Source organism: Perissodus microlepis, chromosome 1 (assembly GCF_051167445.1).
Source record: "Perissodus microlepis isolate ML-2025 ecotype Zambia chromosome 1, ASM5116744v1, whole genome shotgun sequence".
In the NCBI taxonomy this organism is placed as follows: Eukaryota; Metazoa; Chordata; class Actinopteri; order Cichliformes; family Cichlidae; genus Perissodus; species Perissodus microlepis.
The window spans coordinates 22600315-22624530 of NC_140461.1; the positions used below are offsets into that span (position 1 = coordinate 22600315).

General features: G+C 41.6%; 1 protein-coding gene across 3 annotated transcripts in view; it reads left to right on the top strand.

The window, feature by feature from the left end:
- kif18a (kinesin family member 18A) overlaps positions 1-24216 on the top strand; it is a 45322-nt gene that overhangs the window by 6164 nt on the left and 14942 nt on the right. For all 3 annotated transcript variants that reach the window (XM_084935757.1, XM_084935740.1, XM_084935749.1), the window contains exons 3-9: positions 1110-1267; positions 1594-1698; positions 2684-2794; positions 2969-3166; positions 21025-21201; positions 21327-21401; positions 21508-21608. In XM_084935757.1, the coding sequence (XP_084791883.1) occupies positions 1110-1267; positions 1594-1698; positions 2684-2794; positions 2969-3166; positions 21025-21201; positions 21327-21401; positions 21508-21608 (925 nt within the window). The remainder of the gene's footprint in view (positions 1-1109; positions 1268-1593; positions 1699-2683; positions 2795-2968; positions 3167-21024; positions 21202-21326; positions 21402-21507; positions 21609-24216) is intronic.

Genomic DNA, 24216 nt, shown 5'->3' on the forward strand with positions numbered 1-24216 from the left:
GACTAAGCCAAAAAAAAAAGAAAGAATTGTATTTATTTCTCTAATGGGAATTTAAAGCTTGAGAAAGTATTACTTTGTATAGTTCTGTACTGTGCATAAGTCTTAAACCACCTCTCATTCCCTTATGCTTTGCTAATATAATGGGAAATATGTGCAGTGATTTATCGAAGCATCTGTAAATATTTATAAAAAAACAGTATACCAAGTAAAAGTGGTCTTCAGGAATAGTTCTCCAGGCTTCTCAAAACACATTCTTTGGATGTTGGTAGATCAATCCCCGTCAAGGGGATCCTACACTGCTTTAATAATGTTGAGGTCCAGACTCTGGGGAGGCCAATCCATGACTGATCGTGTTCCATTGTGTGTTTTTAGATCCAGGTATACTTTTACTGAATTGACTGTAGGCTTGAGATTATTGTCATGCTGAAAAATGAAGCTGTTGCCAATGGAATGCTTTCCAGGTGGTTTTGCATAGTAGGTCGAAATTTGATGGTACTTTTCTGCGTTCATAATTCCATCACTTTTAACAAGATCCCCGGCACCACTGGCTGAAATGCAGCCCCAAACCATGAGACAGCCTCCAATGTGTTTTACAGATGGTTGTACATGCTCAGTGTTGTCAAAATGACAAAGTGCCTAAAGATGCCATCTATAACTGTGCAAAGTTCTCTCTTATGTGTTGAGAAAACACTGTTTCATCCCTTGGGTTAGGTGCTCTTTTTATGAATGAGTCATATAATCGGTGCTAAGTGGGTTAACAACAACAACAAAAAAAACATTCCTTGAAAAATTGTCAGCTGGAAGGACTGGACCAAAAATAAACGAAGACGCAGTGAATGTCCAGAGAAAAACTGTGTTTGCTGAAGAACATATAAAAAAAAATTACAAAATTTCTTCCTTGGAAGAAAAATTTAAAACATTGGAGGCTGGCTTGAGACTTTTAAATAGTGTAAGTTCAGTCCTCCTTTTGGATATACTTGATACTTCCATTGCTCACATTCCAAGTTTTTCACATTACATGTTTGGTTATGCTCTTTTCTAAGCAAGCTTTATGCTGAAACTGTTTTTGTAGAGTTTTCTGTAACTCTTAATTACTTTTTCACTTGCAGTGTTTGCCTATGGTGCTACCGGAGCAGGCAAGACACATACCATGTTAGGTTCACAAAATGACCCTGGGGTCATGTACCGCACAATGAAAGAGCTCTTCAAACGCATGGATGACGCCAAGGAGGAGAAGGAGTTTGCAGTTGCATTTTCATATCTTGAAGTGAGTATTGGATTCTTTATTTTTACCTTTATTTTTACTTTGCTTTATTCTCCTTGTTGTTTATGGAATGTTGTTTCTTACGTTGTTTGTTTGTGCAACATATTAATCACTGTGTCAAGTCTGGATAGTCAGACTTGTACAGAAGACTTTAAGTTGTAAAATGTGTTCTCAACCTACACTGCTTGTATGTAAAGGTATCGCAGCAGGTACGCATTCATGATTTCTACACCTTGCAGTATCATTGTGTCTGAAAGCTTTTACCTGACCATACATTTCTGTCTTTGTGTGGTTTCATAGTGTTTTGTTGTATTTGCACGTGTTCACAGGTTTACAATGAACAGATCAGAGATTTGTTGGCTAATGCAGGACCTCTTGCAGTCAGGGAGGACAGTTCTAAAGGAGTGGTTGTACAAGGCCTCACACTGCATAAGGTCAGTACTACCATCTATTATTAAAAAAAACACACAAAAAAACACTTCCATGCATGCACTTCTGTTGAAAAATGCCCGTCCTTTTAAAAACATTAAAAAACTGCATGAAAGTGAGCAATATTTGGGTAAAAACAGGTGGTGCTAGCTCATTGTATAATAAGCATGAAACCTGCGTAGCTCATCTTGGGCCAGGACACAGGAGCAGGTTGGAAAAAATAATAATAATTGTCTTTTTTTTTTTTTTTTTTTTTTTTTAATGAAATAAATATGGGAGAAAACAAATTTAAATTTGCACTTTGTGATGTCAGCAGTTGTAAAGATTAACTTCTGTTTGTTCAACTATCTTTCCATTTAACCAGAAACTTGCAAATCAGTAAAACTACTGCTTTCATTAAAATTGTTCTCCAGAATTGCTCAGTGGCGGTTCCATATAGGGAAATATCATAGCACTTGTTCTTGTAATGTACATTGTGTTACACATTATATTATATACAATAATATATTTTATATATGTTTATTTGAGCAGGCTGGTGCTTTAAATAGATTCCTCTGCCAATGTGACTAACCAGAATCACTACTTCATAACTACTTGAGATGGTGCTTATCAAATGAATGAGGAATTTAACTCACTTATGTTGCAGAAGAAGGAACTCACAGGGGATAAAGGCAGGGGAAAGCAAATCACGAAGCTAATTAAATGAATTGCTTCATTATTAAGACGGAGAAATAATGATATTGCACAGAAACACGTGGAAAAAAATGTAAATGTCTGAATAAAAGCATGTTTAGGTGTATGTTTTATTTCGTCAGGGGCAGATATGCTGTATCACAGATTATCTTGCAGTATTAGACTGCGTTTCACTTAATTATCGTATCATGATTGCTACTGTGCGAAATGTATTTTGATGGCAGTGCACTGCAAGTTATTTTCCCCTGTGTGGCATCCTGTGTATGTTCACGTCTTTGTTTTTGTTTTTACCGACAGCCCAAATCTGCAGAGCAGATTCTCGAGGCTTTGGATTCTGGCAATCGAAACAGGACACAGCACCCGACTGATATGAACGCCACCTCTTCTCGTTCCCATGCTGTATTTCAGGTAAGCTAAATGACCAGAAATCAGCAATAAATTAAGATATAAATACTAATGTTAAATATAAATAGAAAAGTTACGTTTTTTTAAAGACTCCTTATCGCTCCAATCATGTAACAGTGGATCAGACTTTAGTTTTTGATAACCTTGAATGAACTTTGTTCTATTGTTTTCCTCCAGATATATTTGAGACAGCAGGACAAAACTGCCAGCCTCAATCATAATGTATGTGTTGCCAAAATGAGCCTGATTGACTTGGCAGGCTCAGAGAGAGCCAGTGCCACCAACGCTAAAGGGGCACGCTTACGAGAAGGCGCTAACATCAACCGTTCACTCCTCGCCCTGGGAAATGTCATCAATGCTCTTGCTGACCCAAAGGTGAGTGAAAGTGAATGTACAAGGGACTACTTTACAATCACAACTGTTTCTGAGAGCCATTTAAAACCTTTTAAAAACATTAAAAACACTTAGTAACATTAAAAAACAATGAGTTGATAATATTGTTTCCTAACTGGCAAATAAAAGGTTTGGATGGTTACTATAAGGCAGCACCTGATGTTTTAAAACTGTAATATTGCAGTAAACAGAACCCTTAACTATAAGTATGCTCAAATCATTGTACACTTCTCGGCTTAAGCGGCTGCCATATTGCAGAGTACAAGGGTCGAATATGTTTGTTATAAAAGGAGGCATTTTTGACCTCAATTCTCAACCCCAAAAATCTATACAGGCCATAAAACAGCCTTTTAATGCCAATTATATTAGATATTAGATTTAGGATTGTTTAATTTTTATTTTTTTTAAAGAAAATAATTTCCAAATTTTAAGATAAAGTATACATTTCTTATCTTACCTTACTAGCCTTTTAGGTTATATATAGGCTCTATATATATGTTTATTAACATTACTAATAAGGCTGGGCGATATATCGAGTTTTTTAAAAATATCGATATATTTTCATACGAGATATAAGATGTGACAATATCGTTTATATCGATATAGTATATGTTACGTTATAATTATACTTGTGGAGCCGCAAGTTTGCCTCTCCTTCGTCCACTTTTGTCTCTACGCAACGTTACTCGGCCTCGCCTCTAGTGATGGGATTTTTTTAGAGAACCGGCTCTTTCGGCTCCGAACCGGCTCTTCAGGTTGTTTTGTTGCTTTAATTAATTTATTATTAACAACAATATAAAATTATGCACAAAAGGAATTACTAATGTAAAAAAGGAGTGGATTTATTTAGATATGTTTATATATAAATACATGCGGTGGCCCCAAGAGACAAAGCACGTACAAACTCCAAAAAGCACGTACAAACTACAAAACCCATTTCTAGCGTTAACTGAACTTCCAAAACAGAGCTACCTAGATCACTTAAATTACACAATTGAAAGCATATGTGTATTGTTTTTACGTTCTTCTGAGTTTTTACGTGTTTTGGAGTTTTTGCGTGCTTCGGGGTTTGTACGTGCTTCTGAGTTTTTACGTGCTTCTGAGTTTTTACGTGCTTCTGAGTTTTTACGTGCTTCTGAGTTTTTGCGTGTTTTGGAGTTTGTACGTGCTTCAGAGTTTGTACGTGCCTTCAGAGTTCGGACGTGTTTTGATGTTTGTACGTGCTTTGTCTCTAGGAGCCACCGTAAATATACTTTTATTTATTCACTCCACATAAAATGTAATAAATAAATAAATCATATAATACAAAAACCAACTATTCACATTTCAACTTTTAACTATTTAAATTTTCAGCTTTTTCCTTTTAAACAAACGTGAATCGCTACCTTATCGTGGTGGAGGGGTTTGTGTGTCCCTGGGATCCCAGGGGCTATGTTGTCTTGGGGCTATGTTGTCTTGGGGCTTTTGCCCCCTGGTAGGGTCTCCCATGACAAATTGGTCCTGGGTGAGGGACCAGACAAAGAGCAATTCAGAAGACCCTTATGAAGAGAACATCGAGGGAACAGTTTACCCTGCCCGGGATAGGGTTACCAGGGCCCCGCCCTGGAGCCAGGCCCGGGGAGGGTGCCCGAGGGCGAGCGTCTGGTGGCCGGGCCTTAGTCCATGGGGCCCGGCCGGGCACAGCCCGAAGAGGAGGCATGGGCCCATCCTCCCGCAGGCCCACCACCCGCAGGAGGCGCCATAAAGGTCGGGTGCATTGTGTGCCGGGTGGCGGCCAGGAGCGGAGGCCCTGGCGGACTGATCCCCGGCTGCCAAGACTGGCAATAGGGACATGGAATGTCACCTCTCTGGTGGGGAAGGAGCCTGAGTTAGTGCGTGAGGTTGAGAGGTACCGGCTAGATATAGTCGGGTTCACCTCTACGCATGGCTTGAGCTCTGGAACCAGTCTCCTGGAGAGGGGCTGGACTCTGTCTCAGTCTGGAGTTGCCCCTGGTGAGAGGCGGCGGGCTGGGGTGGGTATTCTAATATCCCCTCGGCTTGCTGCCGGTACGTTGGGGTTTTTCCCGGTGGATGAGAGGGTTTTTTTTCCTGCGCCTTAGGGTCAGGGAACGGGTCCTGACTGTCATCTGCGCTTATGCGCCGAGTGGCAGTTCAGAGTACCCAGCCTTCTTAGAGTCCCTGGGGGGGGGGTGCTGGAAGGTGCTCTGTTGTCCTCCTCACGTGGGTAACGACAGCGAGACCTGGAGGGGCGTGATTGGGAGGAACGGCCTCCCTGATCTGAACCCGAGCGGTTGTTATTGGACTTCTGTGCAAATCACAGTTTGGCCATAACGAACACCTTGTTCGAACATAAGAGTGTCCATAAGTGCACGTGGCACCAGGACGCTCTAGGCCATAGGTCAATGATCTATTTTGTAATCGTATCACCAGACCTGCGACCATATGTTCTGGACACTCGGGTAAAGAGAGGTCAACTGTCAACTGATCACCACCTGGTGGTGAGTTGGATCAGGTGGCGGGGGAGGACGCTGGACAGACCCGGTGCACCTAAACGCGTAGTGAGGGTGTGCTGGGAACGTCTAGCAGAGGCCCCAGTCCGCGAGATCTTCAACGCACACCTCCGGCAGAGCTTCAACAGCATTCCGAGGGAGACTAGGGACATTGAGTCAGAATGGACCATGTTCAGCGTCTCCATTGCCGAAGCTGCTGCATTGAACTGCGGCCGCAAGGTGGTTGGTGCTGGCCGTGGTGGTAATCCCCGAACCAAATGGTGGACACCAGAGGTGAAGGGAGCCACCAGGCTGAAGAAGGAGTCCTATCGGGCTTGGTTAGCCTGTGGGACTCCGGAGGCAGCCGACAGGTATCGACAGGCCAAGCGGAATGCGGCTCGGGCAGTGGCTGAAGCAAAAACTCGGGTGTGGGAGGAGTTCGGAGAGGCCATGGAAAAAGACTTTCGGACTGCCTCGAAGAGATTCTGGCAAACCGTCAGGCGTCTCAGGAGGGGAAAGCGGTGCTCTACCTGCACTGTGTATAGTGCTGGCAGAGCGCTGTTGACGTCGACTGAGAAAATTGTCAGGCGGTGGAAGGAATACTTCGAGGACCTCCTTAATCCCACTGACACGTCTTCCGAGGAGGAAGCAGACTCTGGGGATGAGGGGAATGACCCGCCAATTTCCGGGGGCGAGGTCACTGAGGCAGTTAAACAACTCCTTGGTGGCAGAGCCCCTGGTGTTGATGAGGTCCGCCCCGAGTTCCTGAAGGCTCTGGACGTTGTAGGGCTGTCCTGGTTGACACGCCTCTACAATGTTGCGTGGAGATCAGGGGCAGTACCCCTGGACTGGCAGACCGGGGTGGTGGTCCCCATCTTTAAGAAGGGAGACCGGAGGGTGTGTTCCAACTACAGGGGGATCACACTCCTCAGCCTCCCTGGGAAAGTCTATGCCAGGGTGCTGGAAAGGAGAGTTCGTCCGCTAGTCGAACCTCGGATACAGGAGGAACAATGCGGTTTTCGTCCTGGTCGCGGAACACTGGACCAGCTCTTTATCCTCTCGAGGATACTTGAGGGTGCATGGGAGTTTGCCCAACCAGTCTACATGTGTTTTGTGGACTTGGAGAAGGCATTCGACCGTGTCCCTCGGGGTGTCCTGTGGGAGGTGTTGCGGGAGTATGGGGTGTCTGGCCCATTGCTACGGGCCATTCGATCCCTATACAACCGTTGCAAGAACTTGGTTTGCATTGCTGGCAATAAGTCGGACTCGTTCCCAGTGGGTGATGGGCTCCGCCAGGGCTGCCCTTTGTCACCGGTTCTGTTCATAATTTTTATGGACAGGATTTCTAGGCGCAGCCAAGTGGCGGAGGGCTTTCACTTTGGTGGCCTCAGAATCTCATCTCTGCTTTTTGCGGATGATGTGGTTCTGTTGGCTTCATCGGGTGGGGGCCTCCAGCTCGCACTGGAACGGTTCGCAGCCGAGTGTGAAGCAGCGGGAATGAGGATCAGCACCTCCAAATCTGAGGCCATGGTTCTCAGCCGGAAAAGGGTGGAGTGCCCACTCCGGGTCAGGGATGAGTTCCTGCCCCAAGTGGAGGAGTTCAAGTATCTCGGGGTCTTGTTCGCGAGTGATGGGAGAAGGGAGCCGGAGATCGACAGACGGATTGGGGCTGCAGCTGCAGTAATGCGGACGCTGCACCGGTCCGTCTTGGTGAAGAGGGAGCTGAGTGTAAAAGCGAAGCTCTCAATTTACCGGTCGATCTACGCCCCTACCCTCACCTATGGCCACGAGCTGTGAGTAGTGACCGAAAGAACGAGATCGCGGATACAAGCGGCGGAAATGAGCTTCCTCCGAAGGGTGGCTGGCCTCTCCCTTAGAGATAGGGTGAGAAGTTCGGCCATCCGGGAGGGGCTCAGAGTAGAGCCACTGCTGCTCCACATCGAAAGGAGCCAGCTGAGGTGGTTCGGGCATCTGACAAGGATGCCTCCTGGGCGCCTCCTAGGTGAGGTGTTCCGGGCATGTCCCACCGGGAGGAGGCCCCGGGGCAGACCCAGGACGCGCTGGAGAGATTATATCTCTTGGCTGGCCTGGGAACGCCTTGGTGTTCCCCCGGGTAAGCTGGAGGAGGTGGCTGGGGAGAGAGAGGTCTGGGCCTCTCTGCTTAGGCTGCTGCCCCCGCGACCCGGCCTCGGATAAAGCGGATGAAGATGGATGGATGGATGGATGGATGGACAAATTTAAAGTGAAACAACACAAAACACTGAAAATCACAACACAATTAAATATAAATTAAAATATGAAAACAAAAAGGAGATGCACATTCTCTGTCATATGGGCCTGCATGAATAAACTTTCTGAATCCTTTATCATCTGCAACTGAAAATAGTTGTGGATGATTACTATACCTTTCTAATGTGACGTTTTTGTCCCTGGCTCTCTTTATCTGTCTCTCCCTCCCGCTCTGTTCCTGTGCTACTGTGACTATAACTACCGCCCCTCCCCCCTCTTCCCAGCGCAAGCACAAGGCTCGCATGCGGTGTGAAGCGGAAAAAAAGTGCGAGAGAGAGCGTGAGAGAAAGGGGGGGGGGAAAAAAAACCACGGTTCGCGATAAGGAGCCAGCTCGCGTCGTTCACGTGAAAAATGCGGCTCTAAGAGCCATTTCGTTCGCGACCGACACATCACTACTCGCCTCTCCTTCACTGAACACAACTCCCCCTCCCCCATAGCTTCACCTGGAGGCAATGACAAGATGAACACGGCAAATCTTCGTTAACGAGTTACCGCGGATCGCCCCGTGCGTGGGGCTGGACGGCGTCAACGTGTTAGCGAGCTAACCGCGCTAACGACATGCAGCCTAAAATCCTTTCATTTTCTCAAAAATCGACAGTGCGCCTTATGTATGAATTCTGGTTGTGCTTACTGACCGCGAAGCAATTTGATGTGGTACACAGTGCTCAGCAATCTGTCAAAAAATGTTTTAGTACGACTTTGGTAAGCTACGGAGCTGCACCGCTTGATGGATTGTCGGAGCATTACGGCTACCGTAGTCTGGAGCCTCGCAGAGTGATACGTACTGTGCTTCAACGTACCGTATTGTGTGCGTATAAGGGCGTATAAGGGCCATAAATGGCACCTGTTAAGAGACATGGTTACAAAGAGGATTTCAAACTCAAGGCTGTCAGCCACGCAGTAGAACTTGGGAATAGAGCAGCTGTGAAATCTGTCTGTCTTTGTTATTATGCTCATTAGGGCTGCCACAAACGATTATTTTTATAGTCGACTAGTCACCGATTATTTTTGTGATTAGTCAACTAATCAGATCATGCATCCATTGGACGTAAAACGTACAGCTTATTGCACCAGCAGCATCTGCTCTTATATAACTATCATTAGCTTATAGCTTTAAGTGTTTAAGGCATGTGCTAACTAAAAATAAAGACAAGATGATAGTTTGTTAAATTTTAATGAAATTTTCAGATTGTTTCGGTGAAGTTTAATAAACTCCTTGCTATCTAAAATATAACAGGACACCGGAGTATATTCTCGAGCATCTCACACTTCTGATAATCAGTTGTCTGCTTGATGTTTATTCAGCTGTGTAAAAACTATAACTTTAATCTCAGCCAAACCGATTTACTCAGGAACAAATAAAATACTAAAAAAAAAGCCAAACAATAACATTTTAAGTTATCTAAGTGACTTATATATCATGTTTAACCTGAGTAGCGAAAGACGGCGGTGGGTTTGAAAACGATTTGGCGGAAGTCCGGTGTGCTCACCGGCTATACTGAGCCCTGCCCCCGGCTAGCTATCGAGCTAGTGGGTAACAGACGTCTCCGAAAACGTCGGAGCACTTTTGAAAATATGTGGTGTCTTGATAAACTGAGCAGATATTTGAGGTTTACGCAGCTACATTCTCGCCTGAAAATATGTTAAACGTTTATTTTGTGGCCCAGAAAGAATAATAAGAGTAATATTAAAACTAACTAGCTGCCGCCATTGTTGGAAACTCAGCTGGGCTGCGCTGGGCCGCGCTGGGAATTCTGGGACACAGCTTCTTCTTCTTCGGGGTTTAACGGCAGCTGGCATCCTTGTACATGCAGTGCTGCCATCTTCTGTTTCAGTCCGTTATTACACTCTTAAATCCTACTACTTATTCCTGCGTCTTTTGTGATCTTACAAAGCTTCAAACGACGCGTCGACTATTAAATCAGTCGTCGACGATTTTGATAGTCGACGTAATCGTGACTAGTCGACTAATCATGGCAGCCCTAATGCTCATCGTCTTTTAGTTTACATTTTGACTGCACAATTGTGAGCTTTTTGTTATGCACAAAAACAACATTGTTTTCTTTTATTTATGGACCATTATTATTTAATAAATGCTGACAATTTATTTTTGAGTAATTTCTTCATGTACAGCTACGCTGTATGTTAATAAAAGTGCCTGTGTGACATCTGGGACACAGCTTTGACTAAGAACTCTCTTCTTGTTCTTACCTTATGGCTTTAAAAAAAAAAAATATCGAGATATATATCATATATCGCCATCCAGCTAAAAAATAGCGAGATATGAATTTTGGGTCATATCGCCCAGCCCTAATTACTAATAAAGGAAATTGTTAATCACATGTGGCTATTCTGCTTTTTCTGATTATTTAGTAGTTTACCTTTGCATTTTAAATACAATAATACTCTTACATTTATTCCAACTCTAACTATAATTGCCTAATTGTTAGTTAAAATTAGTTAGTAAAACAAGTTAGAGCATGAGGTCTATTTTAAAACTAAGTAGTAGCCCATATTACCCATATAGCCTCAAAATGATATCAAGGTATTTGAGGAAAATTTGCAACAATGTAATTTCTGTGGATATAACCAAAACAACAACAAGCTAACACTGGACAACATTTTGTTGACACTTACAACTTGGCAGGCAGTAGCAGCATTTTTAAGTGTAAGTAAATTAAAAGTACTTTACATTCTTCTTTTCCGATAGTGATGGGATTTACGGTTCTTTTCTAGAGAACTGGCTCTTTCGGCTCAGCTCACTAAAAAGAGCCGGCTCTTTTGGCTCCAAACCGGCTCTTTTGGCTCCGAAACGGCTCTTCAGGTTGTTTTGTTGCTTTAATTAATTTATTATTAACAATAATATAAAATTATGCACAAAAGGAATCAGTAATGTAAAAAAAAAAGTGGTTTTATTTATATATGTTTGTATATAAATGCAGTGGCCCCTAGAGACAAAACACGTACAAACTCTAAAAAGCACGTAAAAATTCCAAAGCACGTACAAACTCCAAAACACATTTCTAGCGTTAACTGAACTTCCAAAACAGAGCTACCTAGATCACTTAAATTACACAATTGAAAGCATATGTTTATTATTTGTGTATTTATACACAAGCATTCATATATATGTGTCTAACCGTTTTTCCCCACTCGGTGACACACCCGCCGGGGGTCAAACTCTGGTAATTGGTGATTCTGTTCTCAGACATGTGAAGCTAGAGACACCGGCAACCATAGTCAATTGTCTTCCAGGGGCCAGAGCAGGCGACATTGAAGGAAATTTAAAACTGCTGGCTAAGGGTAAACGTAAATTCAGTAAAATCATAATTCACGTCGGCAGTAATGACACCCGGTTACGCCAATCGGAGGTCACTAAAATCAATATTGAATCGATGTGCAACTTTGCTAAAACAATGTCGGACTCTGTAGTTTTCTCTGGTCCCCTCCCCAATCAGACCAGGAGTGACATGTTTAGCCGCATGTTCTCCTTAAATTGCTGGCTGTCTGAGTGGTGTCCCAGAAACGATGTGGGCTTCATAGATAATTGGCAAACCTTCTGGAGGAAACCTGGTCTTGTTAGGAGAGACGGCATCCATCCCACTTTGGATGGAGCAGCTCTCATTTCTAGAAATATGGACAAATTTATTAAACCCCCCAAAATATGACTATCCAGAGTTGGGACCAGGAAGCAGAGTTGCAGTCTTACACGCCTCTCTGCACCTTCTCTCCTCCTGCTACCCCCCCAAAAACCCATCTCCATAGAGACTGTGTCAGCTTCCAAAAAGACAAAAAACAAACTAAAAACCAGCAACAAACAACTTAAACATAAACAATCAAAAAGAAAGAACAATACAGTATCCACATCTGAACCAAAGAGTAAAACAGTGAAATGTGGATTATTAAATATTAGGTCTCTCTCCTCCAAGTCTCTGTTAGTACATGACTTAATAATTGATCAACAAATTGATTTACTCTGCCTTACAGAAACCTGGTTGCAGCAGGATGATTATGTTAGTTTAAATGAATCAACACCCCCGAGTCATTCTAACTACCAGAAACCTCGAAGCACAGGCCGAGGGGGCGGTGTGGCAGCAATTTTTCACACCAGCCTATTAATTAATGAAAGACCAAGACAGACTTTTAATTCATTTGAAAGCCTGATGCTTAACATTGTCCACCCCAGCTGTGAAACTCAGAAACCAGTCTTACTTGTTATCATCTATCGTCCACCTGGGCCTTACACAGAGTTTCTGTCTGATTTCTCAGACTTTATATCTAATTTAGTTCTGAGCTCAAATAAAATAATTATTGTGGGTGATTTTAACATCCATGTAGATGCTAAAAATGACAGCCTCAACATGGCATTTAGTCTGTTATTAGACTCAATTGGCTTCTCTCAAAATGTAAAAGAACCCACCCACCACTTTAATCACACTCTAGATCTTGTTTTAACATATGGCATAGAAACTGAACATTTAACAGTGTTTCCTGAAAACCCTCTCCTGTCTGATCATTTCCTGATAACATTTACATTTACAATAATTGATTACACAGCGGTGGAGAGTAGATTTTATCAAAGTAGATGTCTTTCTGAAAGCGCTGTAACTAAGTTTAAGAATATAATCCACCCACTGTTATCATCTTCAATGCCCTGTACCAACACAGAGCAGAGCAGCTATCTGAACGCTACCCCAACAGAGGTCGATTATCTTGTTAATAATTTCACCTCCTCACTACGTACGACTCTGGATATTGTAGCTCCAGTGAAAACTAAGGTCTCTAATCAGAAGTACCTGACTCCGTGGTATAATTCTCAAACACGTACCCTAAAGCAGATGACTCGTAATCTGGAGAGGAAATGGCGTGTCACAAATTTAGAGGATCATCATTTAGCCTGGAGAAATAGTTTGCTGCTTTATAAGAAAGCCCTCCGCAAAGCCAGAACATCTTACTATTCATCACTGATTGAAGAAAATAAGAACAACCCCAGGTTTCTCTTCAGCACTGTAGCCAGGCTGACAAACAGTCAGAGCTCTGTTGAGCCAACCATCCCTTTAACGTTAACTAGTAATGACTTCATGAACTTCTTCACAAATAAAATTTTTATCATTAGAGAAAAAATTACCAGTAATCATCCCACAGATGTAATATTATCTACAGCTACTCTTAGTACCATTGATGTTAAGTTAGACTCTTTTTCTCCAATTGATCTTTCTGAGTTAACTTCAATAATTACTTCCTCCAAACCATCAACGTGTCTTTTAGACCCCATTCCTACAAAACTGCTCAAAGAAGTCATGCCATTGATTAATTCTTTGATCTTAAATATGATCAACCTATCTCTAATGGTCGGCTATGTACCACAGGGCTTCAAGCTGGCTGTGGTTAAACCTTTACTCAAAAAGCCATCTCTAGACCCAGCAGTCTTAGCTAATTATAGGCCAATCTCCAACCTTCCTTTCATATCAAAAATCCTTGAAAGAGTAGTTGTCAAACAGCTAACAGATCATCTGCAGAGGAATGGTTTATTTGAAGAGTTTCAGTCAGGTTTCAGAGCTCATCACAGCACAGAAACAGCTTTAGTGAAGGTTACAAATGATCTTCTTATGGCCTCTGACAGTGGACTCATCTCTGTGCTTGTCCTGCTAGACCTCAGTGCAGCGTTCGATACTGTCGACCATAATATCCTATTAGAGCGATTAGAACATGCTGTAGGTATTACAGGTACTGCACTGCAGTGGTTTGTATCATATCTATCTAATAGACTCCAATTTGTGCATGTAAATGGAGAGTCCTCTTCACACACTGAGGTTAATTATGGAGTTCCACAGGGTTCAGTGCTAGGACCAATTCTGTTTACATTATACATGCTTCCCTTAGGCAGCATCATTAGAAGACATAGCATACATTTTCACTGCTATGCAGATGACACCCAGCTCTATCTGTCCATGAAGCCAGATAACACACACCAATTAGTTAAACTGCAGGAATGTCTTAAAGACATAAAGACCTGGATGGCCGCTAACTTTCTGCTTCTTAATTCAGATAAAACTGAGGTTATTGTACTCGGCCCTGAAAATCTTAGAAATATGGTATCTAACCAGATTCTTACTCTGGATGGCATTACCTTGGCCTCCAGTAACGCTGTGAGGAACCTTGGAGTCATTTTTGACCAGGACATGTCCTTCAACGCACATATTAAACAAATATGTAAGACTGCTTTCTTCCATTTGTGCAACATCTCTAAAATTAGAAATATCCTGTCTCAGAGTGACGCTGAAAAACTAGTTCATGCATTTATTACTTCCAGGCTGGACTACTGTAATTCATTATTATCAGGATGTCCAAAAAACTCACTGAAAAGCCTTCAGCTAATCCAAAATGCTGCAGCAAGAGTACTGACAGGGACTAGAAGGAGAGAGCATATTTCTCCTGTTTTGGCTTCCCTTCATTGGCTTCCTGTTAAGTCCAGAATTGAATTCAAAATCCTGCTCCTCACATACAAGGTCTTAAATAATCAGGCCCCATCTTATCTTAATGACCTTGTAGTACCATATCACCCTATTAGAGCACTTCGCTCTCGCTCTGCAGGCCTACTTGTTGTTCCTAGAGTATTTAAAAGTAGAATGGGAGGCAGAGCCTTCAGTTTTCAGGCCCCTCTTCTGTGGAACCAGCTTCCAATTTGGATTCGGGAGACAGAAACTATCTCTACTTTTAAGATTAGGCTTAAAACTTTCCTTTTTGCTAAAGCATATAGTTAGGGCTGGACCAGGTGACCCTGAATCCTCCCTTAGTTATGCTGCAATAGACGTAGGCTGCCGGGGGATTCCCATGATGCATTGAGTTTTTCCTTTCCAGTCACCTTTCTCACTCACTATGTATTAATAGACCTCTCTGCATTGAATCATATCTGTTATTAACCTCTGTCTCTCTTCCGCAGCATGTCTTTTATCCTGTCTTCCTTCTCTCACCCCAACCGGTCGCAGCAGATGGCCGCCCCTCCCTGAGCCTGGTTCTGCCGGAGGTTTCTTCCTGTTAAAAGGGAGTTTTTCCTTCCCACTGTCGCCAAAGTGCTTGCTCATAGGGGGTCATATGATTGTTGGGTTTTTCTCTGTATCTATGAAGCGCCTTGAGGCGACTTTTATTGTGATTTGGCGCTATATAAATAAAATTGAATTGAATTGAATTGAATTGAATATATTCAAATTATTTAAAAAAAAAAAAAGTTCATTTACCTGTTACTACCACACACCAAATCCAGTCGTTGATACTTGCTGGGTTGTGTAGCCACTAGGTAACAAAAGCTCAACACTGCGCTTAGCATTCTGGAGCACTTCTGTTGTCTTTTCTACATGTTTTGAGTTTTTATGTGCTTTGAGTTTTTACGTGTTTTGGAGTTTGTACGTGCTTCGGAGTTTGTATGTGCTATGGAGTTTTTAAGTGTTTTGGGGTTTGCACGTGCTTCAGGGATTTATACGTGCTATGGCGTTTTTACGTGTTTTGGAGTTTTTATGTGTTTTGTCTCTAGGGGCCACCGTAAATATACTTTTATTTATTCACTCCACATAAAATGTAATATTACAAAAAACAACTATTCACATTTCTATTACTATTTGAATTTTCAGCTTTTTCCTTTTAAACAAATTTAAAGTGAAATAACACAAAACACTGCAAACCACAACACAATTAAATATCATCCGCAACTGAAAATAGTTGTTATTTATAAGTGAAAAAAAATAATGTTAAGATTTTTGTGGTTGTAGGTACATAAAGTTAACCAATAGTCTCTATATGAAACAGAGTGCCTGTGAAGTACAGAGTCAACTGAGTATTTGGGTATTATTTCATTCCAGTTGCATACATTAACCTGTCAAGCAGTGTTCTCGTTTTACACACAGTCTCAAGGGACGAGGCGTAAGCAGGCCACATGCATTTAGGAAGCGCTGTGCAGATCTACCACAGCCATATTGAAATGTGATCCAACTTCAACAGGTTACTTCATACTTGAGTTAAAGCAGTGTCCTTTCATGGGTGCTGTCCAGTTAGAGTCATACCATTCCACCATTTTTGAGTGTTGCAGTCATGCCTACAATGCCCAGCATTCGTTTCACATCCTGTCGCCATGGTTATTGGTGTTTCACTGTCTGCTACTGGCAGATCAAGAATTCATGTTGTGGCCATTGTTTACAGGAAAGAATGTCCTCACTTGTGTCTGGGATGACATGCCATTTGTTTTAGTGAGAAGAATGTGTGTACTTGCATTTGGGCTGCTCAGTGTGTCATCTTCATGCTATGTTGCACAGAGGTTTTTGTTGTAAGTTGTTTGCCCTAGGCAATGTCCGAAGTAATTCAGATACATTTTACGATGCACCCTACTCTCCAGCTTGGCCTTCTATCTACACAAGGCCACTGTTTCGTGGTCATGAAAAGGGGACTTTCTGAAACTGTTGTAGAATATGGATATATTTGAAAATTCATTTCTCGTAGAAGGGCAAAGCTAGGCTTTATGAAAGTGTTGACATGAGCCAGTTAGGGTACGTTGTAGCGGGGTACCTTACTATCAACCCTAGCTTTTTTTTTTTTTGTTGAAATTTGTATTTGTTTTTGCTTTGATTTTTTATTTTTATTACAGAGAAGGTGCGTCCTTTGTCAATTTTTAGCTTTTACATATAAGGATATAATCAAATATGATCTAGTAGGGTTGGGCCATATCATACCGTTCACGGTAATACCGGTATAATGTTAGGCAATGATAAGAAAATGAAATATCACAATAGAATATGGGTAAAACGCAGATGCACAGTGCCTTTGTTTTCATATGCACATGGTGGAAAAAGCATGGCGGCGACAGAGAATGAGAAGGACGAAAGCGGATTGATGAATGAAGCAGATGAACCAGAATTGGTTTGTAAAAATGCTGCAACTTCAGTGGTGTGGAACTGGTTCGGCTTTTGTCCGTCAGATACACAACTGGCCATTAAGGTGTCGCAGATAAATACAAACAAATAAAACCAGTACTGGTACCAAAACAAAGAAGATTTATTCATAACACACGCGAAAAGACCAAGGGAAATCAAGTTAACGATCAAAAAAAATAACGCTAAAAACCCTGAAAACCATCAATTTCACACCCGAGCCTCAACTCTCACGGCCCGGTACCAAACAATTCCGGTCCGGTGGTTGGGGACTCTATACCACTGGACTCTATAGTGGTACAAATGTGATCTCTAGACTGATAGATAAGTAAATTACCAAATGTAAAGTTGGTAAAGTCGACAAGGGATTATGCTGTGGGACAGGAACTGGGCTACGTCATTTCGTTGTAATGAAAGGAACTCATAATGCTTCAGCACATCAAGACATTTTGGATAATTTCTTGCTCGCAACTTTATGGGAACTTTTTGGGGATGGTCCCTGTCTGTTTCAACATGACTGTGCACCAGTGTACAAAGCAAGGTCAATAAAGACATGGATGACTGACTTTGGTGTCGAAGAACTTGACTGGCCTGCACAGAGTCCTGACCTCAACCTGCTAGAACACCTTTGGGATTAATAAGAGCGGAGGCATGCAACATCACTATCTCCCCTCACAAACGTACTTCTTGAAGAACAGTCCCATAAATTCCCAATAAAAACATTTCTAAACCTTGTGGAAAACCTTCCCAGAAGAGTTGAAGCTGTAGCTGCAAAGATTAAGCCGACATATCATATTAAACCTTATGGATTAAGAATAGGATGTTACTCAAGTTCATATGCATGTAAAGGCAGACGAGGGAATACTTTTGGCAGTATAGTGTAGTTTAGCTTCTGCGACTCATAGAGACACCTGTAGCAGCAATTGCTTGAAGTACTTGTTTTCTATATAAATTTATCGGTATTTTGGAGGAATTTCGGTCCACTTGGCTTTTACGATGTCGCTTCAGTTTATTGAGGTTTGCAGACATTAATTTGTGCGCAACTCTCATAAGGTCAGTTTGGGCCAAGCTGTAGCTATTGGACAGGTGGCCTCACATTTGATTCAGGAATACTTTAGTTTATAGAAGTGTTCATGTTCGACTCAACGACTACAGAGCGCCCAGGTCTTGTGGCTGCAAAACAATGCTGGACAGTTGGTATGAAATATTTGTGCTGATATGCCATGACTCTGTGTATTATGGCCAAACATTTCCATTTTAGTATAGTCTATTCAAAGCACATTGTTGCAGATGTCTTGCACTGTGATCAGATGGGACTTTGCAAGCCTAATTGTGCTGCCACATTCTTTTTAGAGAGAAGATTCTTTCTCTTGGGAACTTTTCCAAATAAGCATTATTTTATTGTCTTTTTCAAATTGTACTGTCATGAATTTTAACATTTAACATGCATGTCAGGTCTCTGACCAGAGTTAGCATGTCAAATGTGTGATTGGGAAATATCTTGAGTGTTTTCAGTGGAATGTTCGGAAATTCCCAGTTTGATTGGCAGCAACAGTTGCTTCTTTAATGTCATTATTGATGTTTTCCTCCTTGGCATTGTGTTAAGAAACACCTCACCTGCTAATAGGGCTGCTCAATTAATCGAATTTTAATCACGATTACGATCTGGGCTTTCAACGATCATTAAAAATGACTGAGCCGATTATTAGCCCCTCCCTCGTGCTTTACTCTCGCGCTGCTTCGTGTGGCAAATCGAGCGCACCTCTCTGCATTTCGAACACGTGTCACAACAATTAAGAGCAGCGGTCCCCAACCTTTTTTGCGCCACGGACCAGTTTATGCCCGACAATATTTTCATGGACCGGCCTTTAAGGTGTCGCGGATAAATACAACAAAATAAAACTAGTACCGGTACCGAAAAAAAGAACATTTATTCAGAACACACCCGAAAAGACCTAGGAAAACCGAGTAAACGATAAAAACGACAACAAAATAACGCTGAAAACCGATTAAAAACCCTGAAAACTATACATTTCACACCTGAGCCTCAACTCTCGGGGCCCGGTACCAAACGACTCACGGACCGCTACCGGTCCGAGGCCCGGGGGTTGGGGACCACTGATTAAGAGGACCCGAGGGAAGCTCGGAAAGCTAAGCAGAAGTTATTTGGAGAGGAGAGTGACTGCCGTTGGTTGAAAAGAGAGGTAAAAAAACTTCAGTGGTGTGGAAACATTATGGGTTCGCGGAGTCAGACGTGGATCAAGTAGACATAGTGTGTAAACTTTGCTACTGTGTCGTAGCTGCACCACAGAGCAACACTGCAAAGTTCACTAAACATAGATGTTTACATTTTTCATTTATTTTTTATATTGCAAACATTTGCACTGTTATCAGTATTTGCACACTATTTTATATTATTTTATGACAATCTTTAAAGTCATTATTCAATACATTGTTATTGTTAAATAAATATCGTCAAATAATCGAGATCTCAATTTCAGTGAAAATAATCGTGATTATCGTTTTTGCCATAATCGAGCAGCCCTACCTGCTAAGAAGACTTAAAACGTTTGCTTTTAGAGAGGTGCTCACATTTGCTTATGATCATTTAATCAAATGCATTGACTGGCAGCACCCAGCTGCTACTTACTGTTTTAATTCATACGGAAGCTGTAAGGGTGGACTGTTTTTCGCGCACTGCTGCTGCATTTTCGTTTAGTTTTAAGTAAATAATGGTGAAGTGAATAATATGTCATGTGTTCTTGTTCATCTGAGGTTGTTATTAGCTAGTTTTAAGACCTAGCAAGAACCACATGATTTTTATTTAATTATGTGGCTGTACTTTTGTTGAACAATGACTATAATACCATTTTACCGTTTTGTAGTGGATGGGTAGCTCTCTATCAGAAGTGCAAAAAGTAACAGCTGCCCCCAGCTTTCTCTCCCAGCTCATGTCATTATTATGCACACATTACACTTTGCTTTGATACAACCTTTTTAACAGACCCCCACATATGGGATATGGATCGTCTCCACGTATCCCATGTAAGCAAACTTTTTCTTCAACTGTGTTTGTATGTGTTAAAGAAAAGAGATGGATCAATAGAGTGACTGGACCATGGCTTTTTCTGAAGGATATTGTATTTTTAACAAGAAGAGCCTCGGCTAACTTTCCTGTTGTTTTGATATGTAAAAGGTGTTGGCTTGTTTCCAATCCTGCGAATGTGAATTTGGTGTTATTTCGTAGCTACTTGCAATGTTTAGATGAGTTCAGATTCTTATATTCACCTATAAGTTGTGGTGATCATTTTGCACAGACTTTGCAACAGATTCTCACTGACACACCACAGTAATGAAATTAAAACAAACGTTGGAGTTTGGCTGACATATTCCCTTCTAGATACTGACTTTGGAACAACTTTGAACTCCTGATCTTATTAAAACGGTGATTTTGTTTCCTCCCCCTCCCCCCCCCCCCCCCCCCCAAAAAGGCATGGTTATCCTGAAACTCCCAAGACCTGACATGAACAATGGTTGAATCCAGATGTTGTCTTTTTTTTCTTCCCAAAGAGAAGTGGAGGCACAGCTGTGGTCCCTAAAAGAGATCATTTTACACTCCTCTTGCTAACTCGTCTTTAATGTGACTTTCTGCAGTCCCAATGCTCACGAGACTCTGACTCACCTAAGCAGCTGTAGTTTATCTGCTGCCATTATTAAGACTTGAGCTATGTTCACAGACCAGCTGAGAAAGATTTCAAATCTAAAATGAACACTCCGTGCTAAATTTTGTTCCCTTTTAGGTTTATTGGTCCCCACCAGACAGTGAAATGTCAATAAGATTTTCTTGTGGCGGGTGTCCAAATGGAGATGCATCCTAGGGCAGTTCCCATGAAGGGTTATTACTCTGCATAAAGTATAAATAAGGTTCAATCAGGTTTATTTTTTGTGTTGATTTGTGTGTTGTTTTGTCAAATTAGTAAAAATCTCAATTCTGAGTGTTCCTTTTATTTTTTTTATTATAGTTTTTTTTCAAGTAAGCACAAGCCTGGAGAGTTTCCTGTGTTTTATGGATACTTGTCTATCTACATTATAAAGAAACCTAACCCTTTTTGTGCCAACCCTGATTTTTCTCATGTGTTTCAGAGTAAAAAGGCTCATATACCGTACAGAGACAGCAAGCTGACGCGGATACTTAAAGACTCCTTGGGAGGCAACTGCAGGACGGTTATGATTGCCAATGTTAGCCCCTCTTCCAAATCATATGATGACATCCATAATACTCTAAAGTATGCCAACAGGGCTAAGGAGATCAAGTCCTCGGTTAGTGTTCAAGTCATATTGTGTTATGGTCACCAGTTGTAATCCTAGCTGTGATTCTTGGACCATAAATATACAAAATGACATTATATTAGCCATCCGTTTTTCTCTCTACCTTTACCCGACAGCTGAAGAGTAATGTTGTCAGCTTGGACAGTCACATTGGCCAGTATGCTGTGGTCTGTGAGAAGCAGCGGCAAGAGGTAAGACAAAATAACAAACAGGACAACTAATTACTTTGTATTTGGACAATCGGACATGGACATGATAAGTCCTGACTGATATCAATGTTCTATTTAATCCCTAAAGATCATGCAGTTGAAGCAGAAACTAAAAGAATATGAGACGAAGAGCACGGGGGCTGGGGCTTTTAGCACAATCTCTTCCCAGAAGCAAGAAGAGTTCAAAAGGTAAGCAAGTCCATGAGCGTGACTCAGAGTGTAACTTGTTACTTTATGTGTCATAACCACTTTTATTGTAAAGCGTGTAACTGGAATGAAGACAATGATTCAGGCAGAGAGCTTGTGGCCTGCATTTGCTAATGTATCGGACAATAATGACGCATTATGTGGTTTTGTAAATGGTTCTGGTGGCTGTAGATCCATTAGATTCTATAAAGAAGTGGAACAGGGAACGTAAGGTGTAATTGGGTGTAGTGGGTCAGGTTGTATAATCAAGAATGATATCCCAATTTACAGCATTTTTAATGTGGCCCTTTGTCTTTGTTCATTGGCATTTGTGGTAGATTAAATATTATGAAATTAGCTTTTAGCAATGAGCCTTTTATTAAATCTGCTCAGCAGCTTGAGAATATATTGAGCTGCTTGATTCAAGATTTATACTAAAACCATCACTTGATGGAATAAAATGAGGTCAGTGGCATAAATATGCTGTCTTGAATTGGTATGCATCGTACAAAGCCTTTATATGAGTTGCTAGATCTGCATTATTTAATGTTTACATTCACTCAACTTTTAATCAGCGTTGGCTCCAAACTTATTGACAGCCTGTCAAAGAAGTCTCCAAGGAGGCATTCTGAAAACTTTGCAGACAGCACCCCACAATTCAAGAACCAACGTGGCGTGTTATTTAAAAACAGCATGAGGATGTTCCAGTTTTTGTGTTTAACGAGTCTGGCTTTGAGTGTGGGCATATTTCAGTATCTTTGATCTAATGGCCAAATATAATAGCAGGCATGTTCAGCCATAACCCTGATGCCTTTGGCCTCTTTGAGTAGCTATGAAGTCTCCTCTGTGTTCAAAATGAAACCATGGTATTATTATTATAGACTTGTGAAATTTATTGCTCAGGACATGAGACTCATCACTGTTATTCTCCCATAGGGTGCAGTTCTAGTTTAAGAAGTCTTCTAGAAATTATGGTGCATGCTGGTTGTTATTTTATTATTTAATAAATAATAATAACATATTTTGTTTATTAGGCTATTAGGGCGGGCAGGTGTAGTGTACTCAGGTGGGTTTAGCTAATCTAGAGCTTTAAAAACAAAGAAAACCACCAAAAAAACAACTTTAAATAGCACGCAGCATTGTTCAAAGATGAGGTATGAGTTAAGGTGACTACATCCCTACTAAATAGGCTTTTAAATGACATGTAACGAGGATGGTCATTTCCACCTCCATGTGGTTTTTTTTTTTTCCCCTTGGACTCTACTAGAGTAGTTTTGCATCACCTACAGGCCTCCCTTTAAGCTCACTGTCTTCTGATTGGCTACTCCTGTCAAACAGAAGATTTTAACAATAGATAGGGATTCAGGTGCTCATAGTCAGGTAGGTGGGATGACCGTATGAAGGAAGCTCTTTTTGATGTCAGAAATATCTAGGAGTAGAAAAAAATGTGAAACAAGTATTAGTCTGAAGCCTGGGCTTTTTATTAACGCAGGGATTGCTTGCACATGCACTGACTTTGGCCATCCACCATTAGCTCCACTTTAAAGACAGCCACTTTACAAAAGGTACCTTTGAACACCAGACCTTGGAATCACAGTTCTGCATGAACAGTCGAGCAGTTTTTATGTAGCTGTTGTCTTGCGGCCTGTTTTGCTCTGTGTATTTTCTGATAATTAATCTGGAGTTTTGTAGCCGATTAAGAAAAGTGGTGTTTAGTTGTGAGACATCCCTATCACTGTCACCTTTCTCCAGTACTTCCGGAGGGTTTCTCAAGGCATTCCCAGTCCAAACAAGATTATCTAGAATTCCTAAAGCTTTGTTTGGGTTTGCCTTTGGATTTAATCGGAGACCCTAACAACCTCCACAGGCCCCTTTTTTAAGTGGCTGGTATTTAACTGCAGATGCATTCTGAATGTCTCCACCCCTCATCCCGTTCTTAAAGGAAGAACCATGTGACGAAAACTCCTTCTGGCACTTTGCATCTGTAATATCATTCATAGTGTCAGCACGTGGAGCTCCTGACAGTCAATTGCAAGACTCGTGTTACTTTATCTAACATACCAGTCTACCTGCCAGTCTCCCAAGCAAAATTCACCTCAGTGATAAACAAGAAGTAAAGATATTTGATTTCCTTCTTTTGGAGAGAAGCAAGTAGTTTCTAAATAAATTTGTGCTGTCTATCTTTTCCTAGCAGAGTGTAGAGGAACACACCCGAACTACTGTGAATGAAGCTAGTAAAATCCACATTTTAATTGCCTTTCAACGGTCACCAGTGACAATTTGTGAAATGATACAGGATGGATTTGTGACGGCAGAAAGTCTATGAAGAGCTTGTCCTCAAGTTTTTCCTAAATATTATCCCAAAGCTTAAATGCACTCTTAAACCAGGAGTGGCACTTTTCATGTATCGCACATGAAAACTGTTGCTAAAATAGGAGCAAAGTGACTTTGTTTGGCCCAAGGCAATCCTACACACTTTGTATGCCGACATAATGTTGGTGTGCAGTGGCAAACACCAGCTGCTGTTTATTTATTTGTATGTGCCTCCATGCGTATATAATCACACTTAGGCCTTTAACAGAGTTTTTGAAAGCTGACCTGTCCACAATGT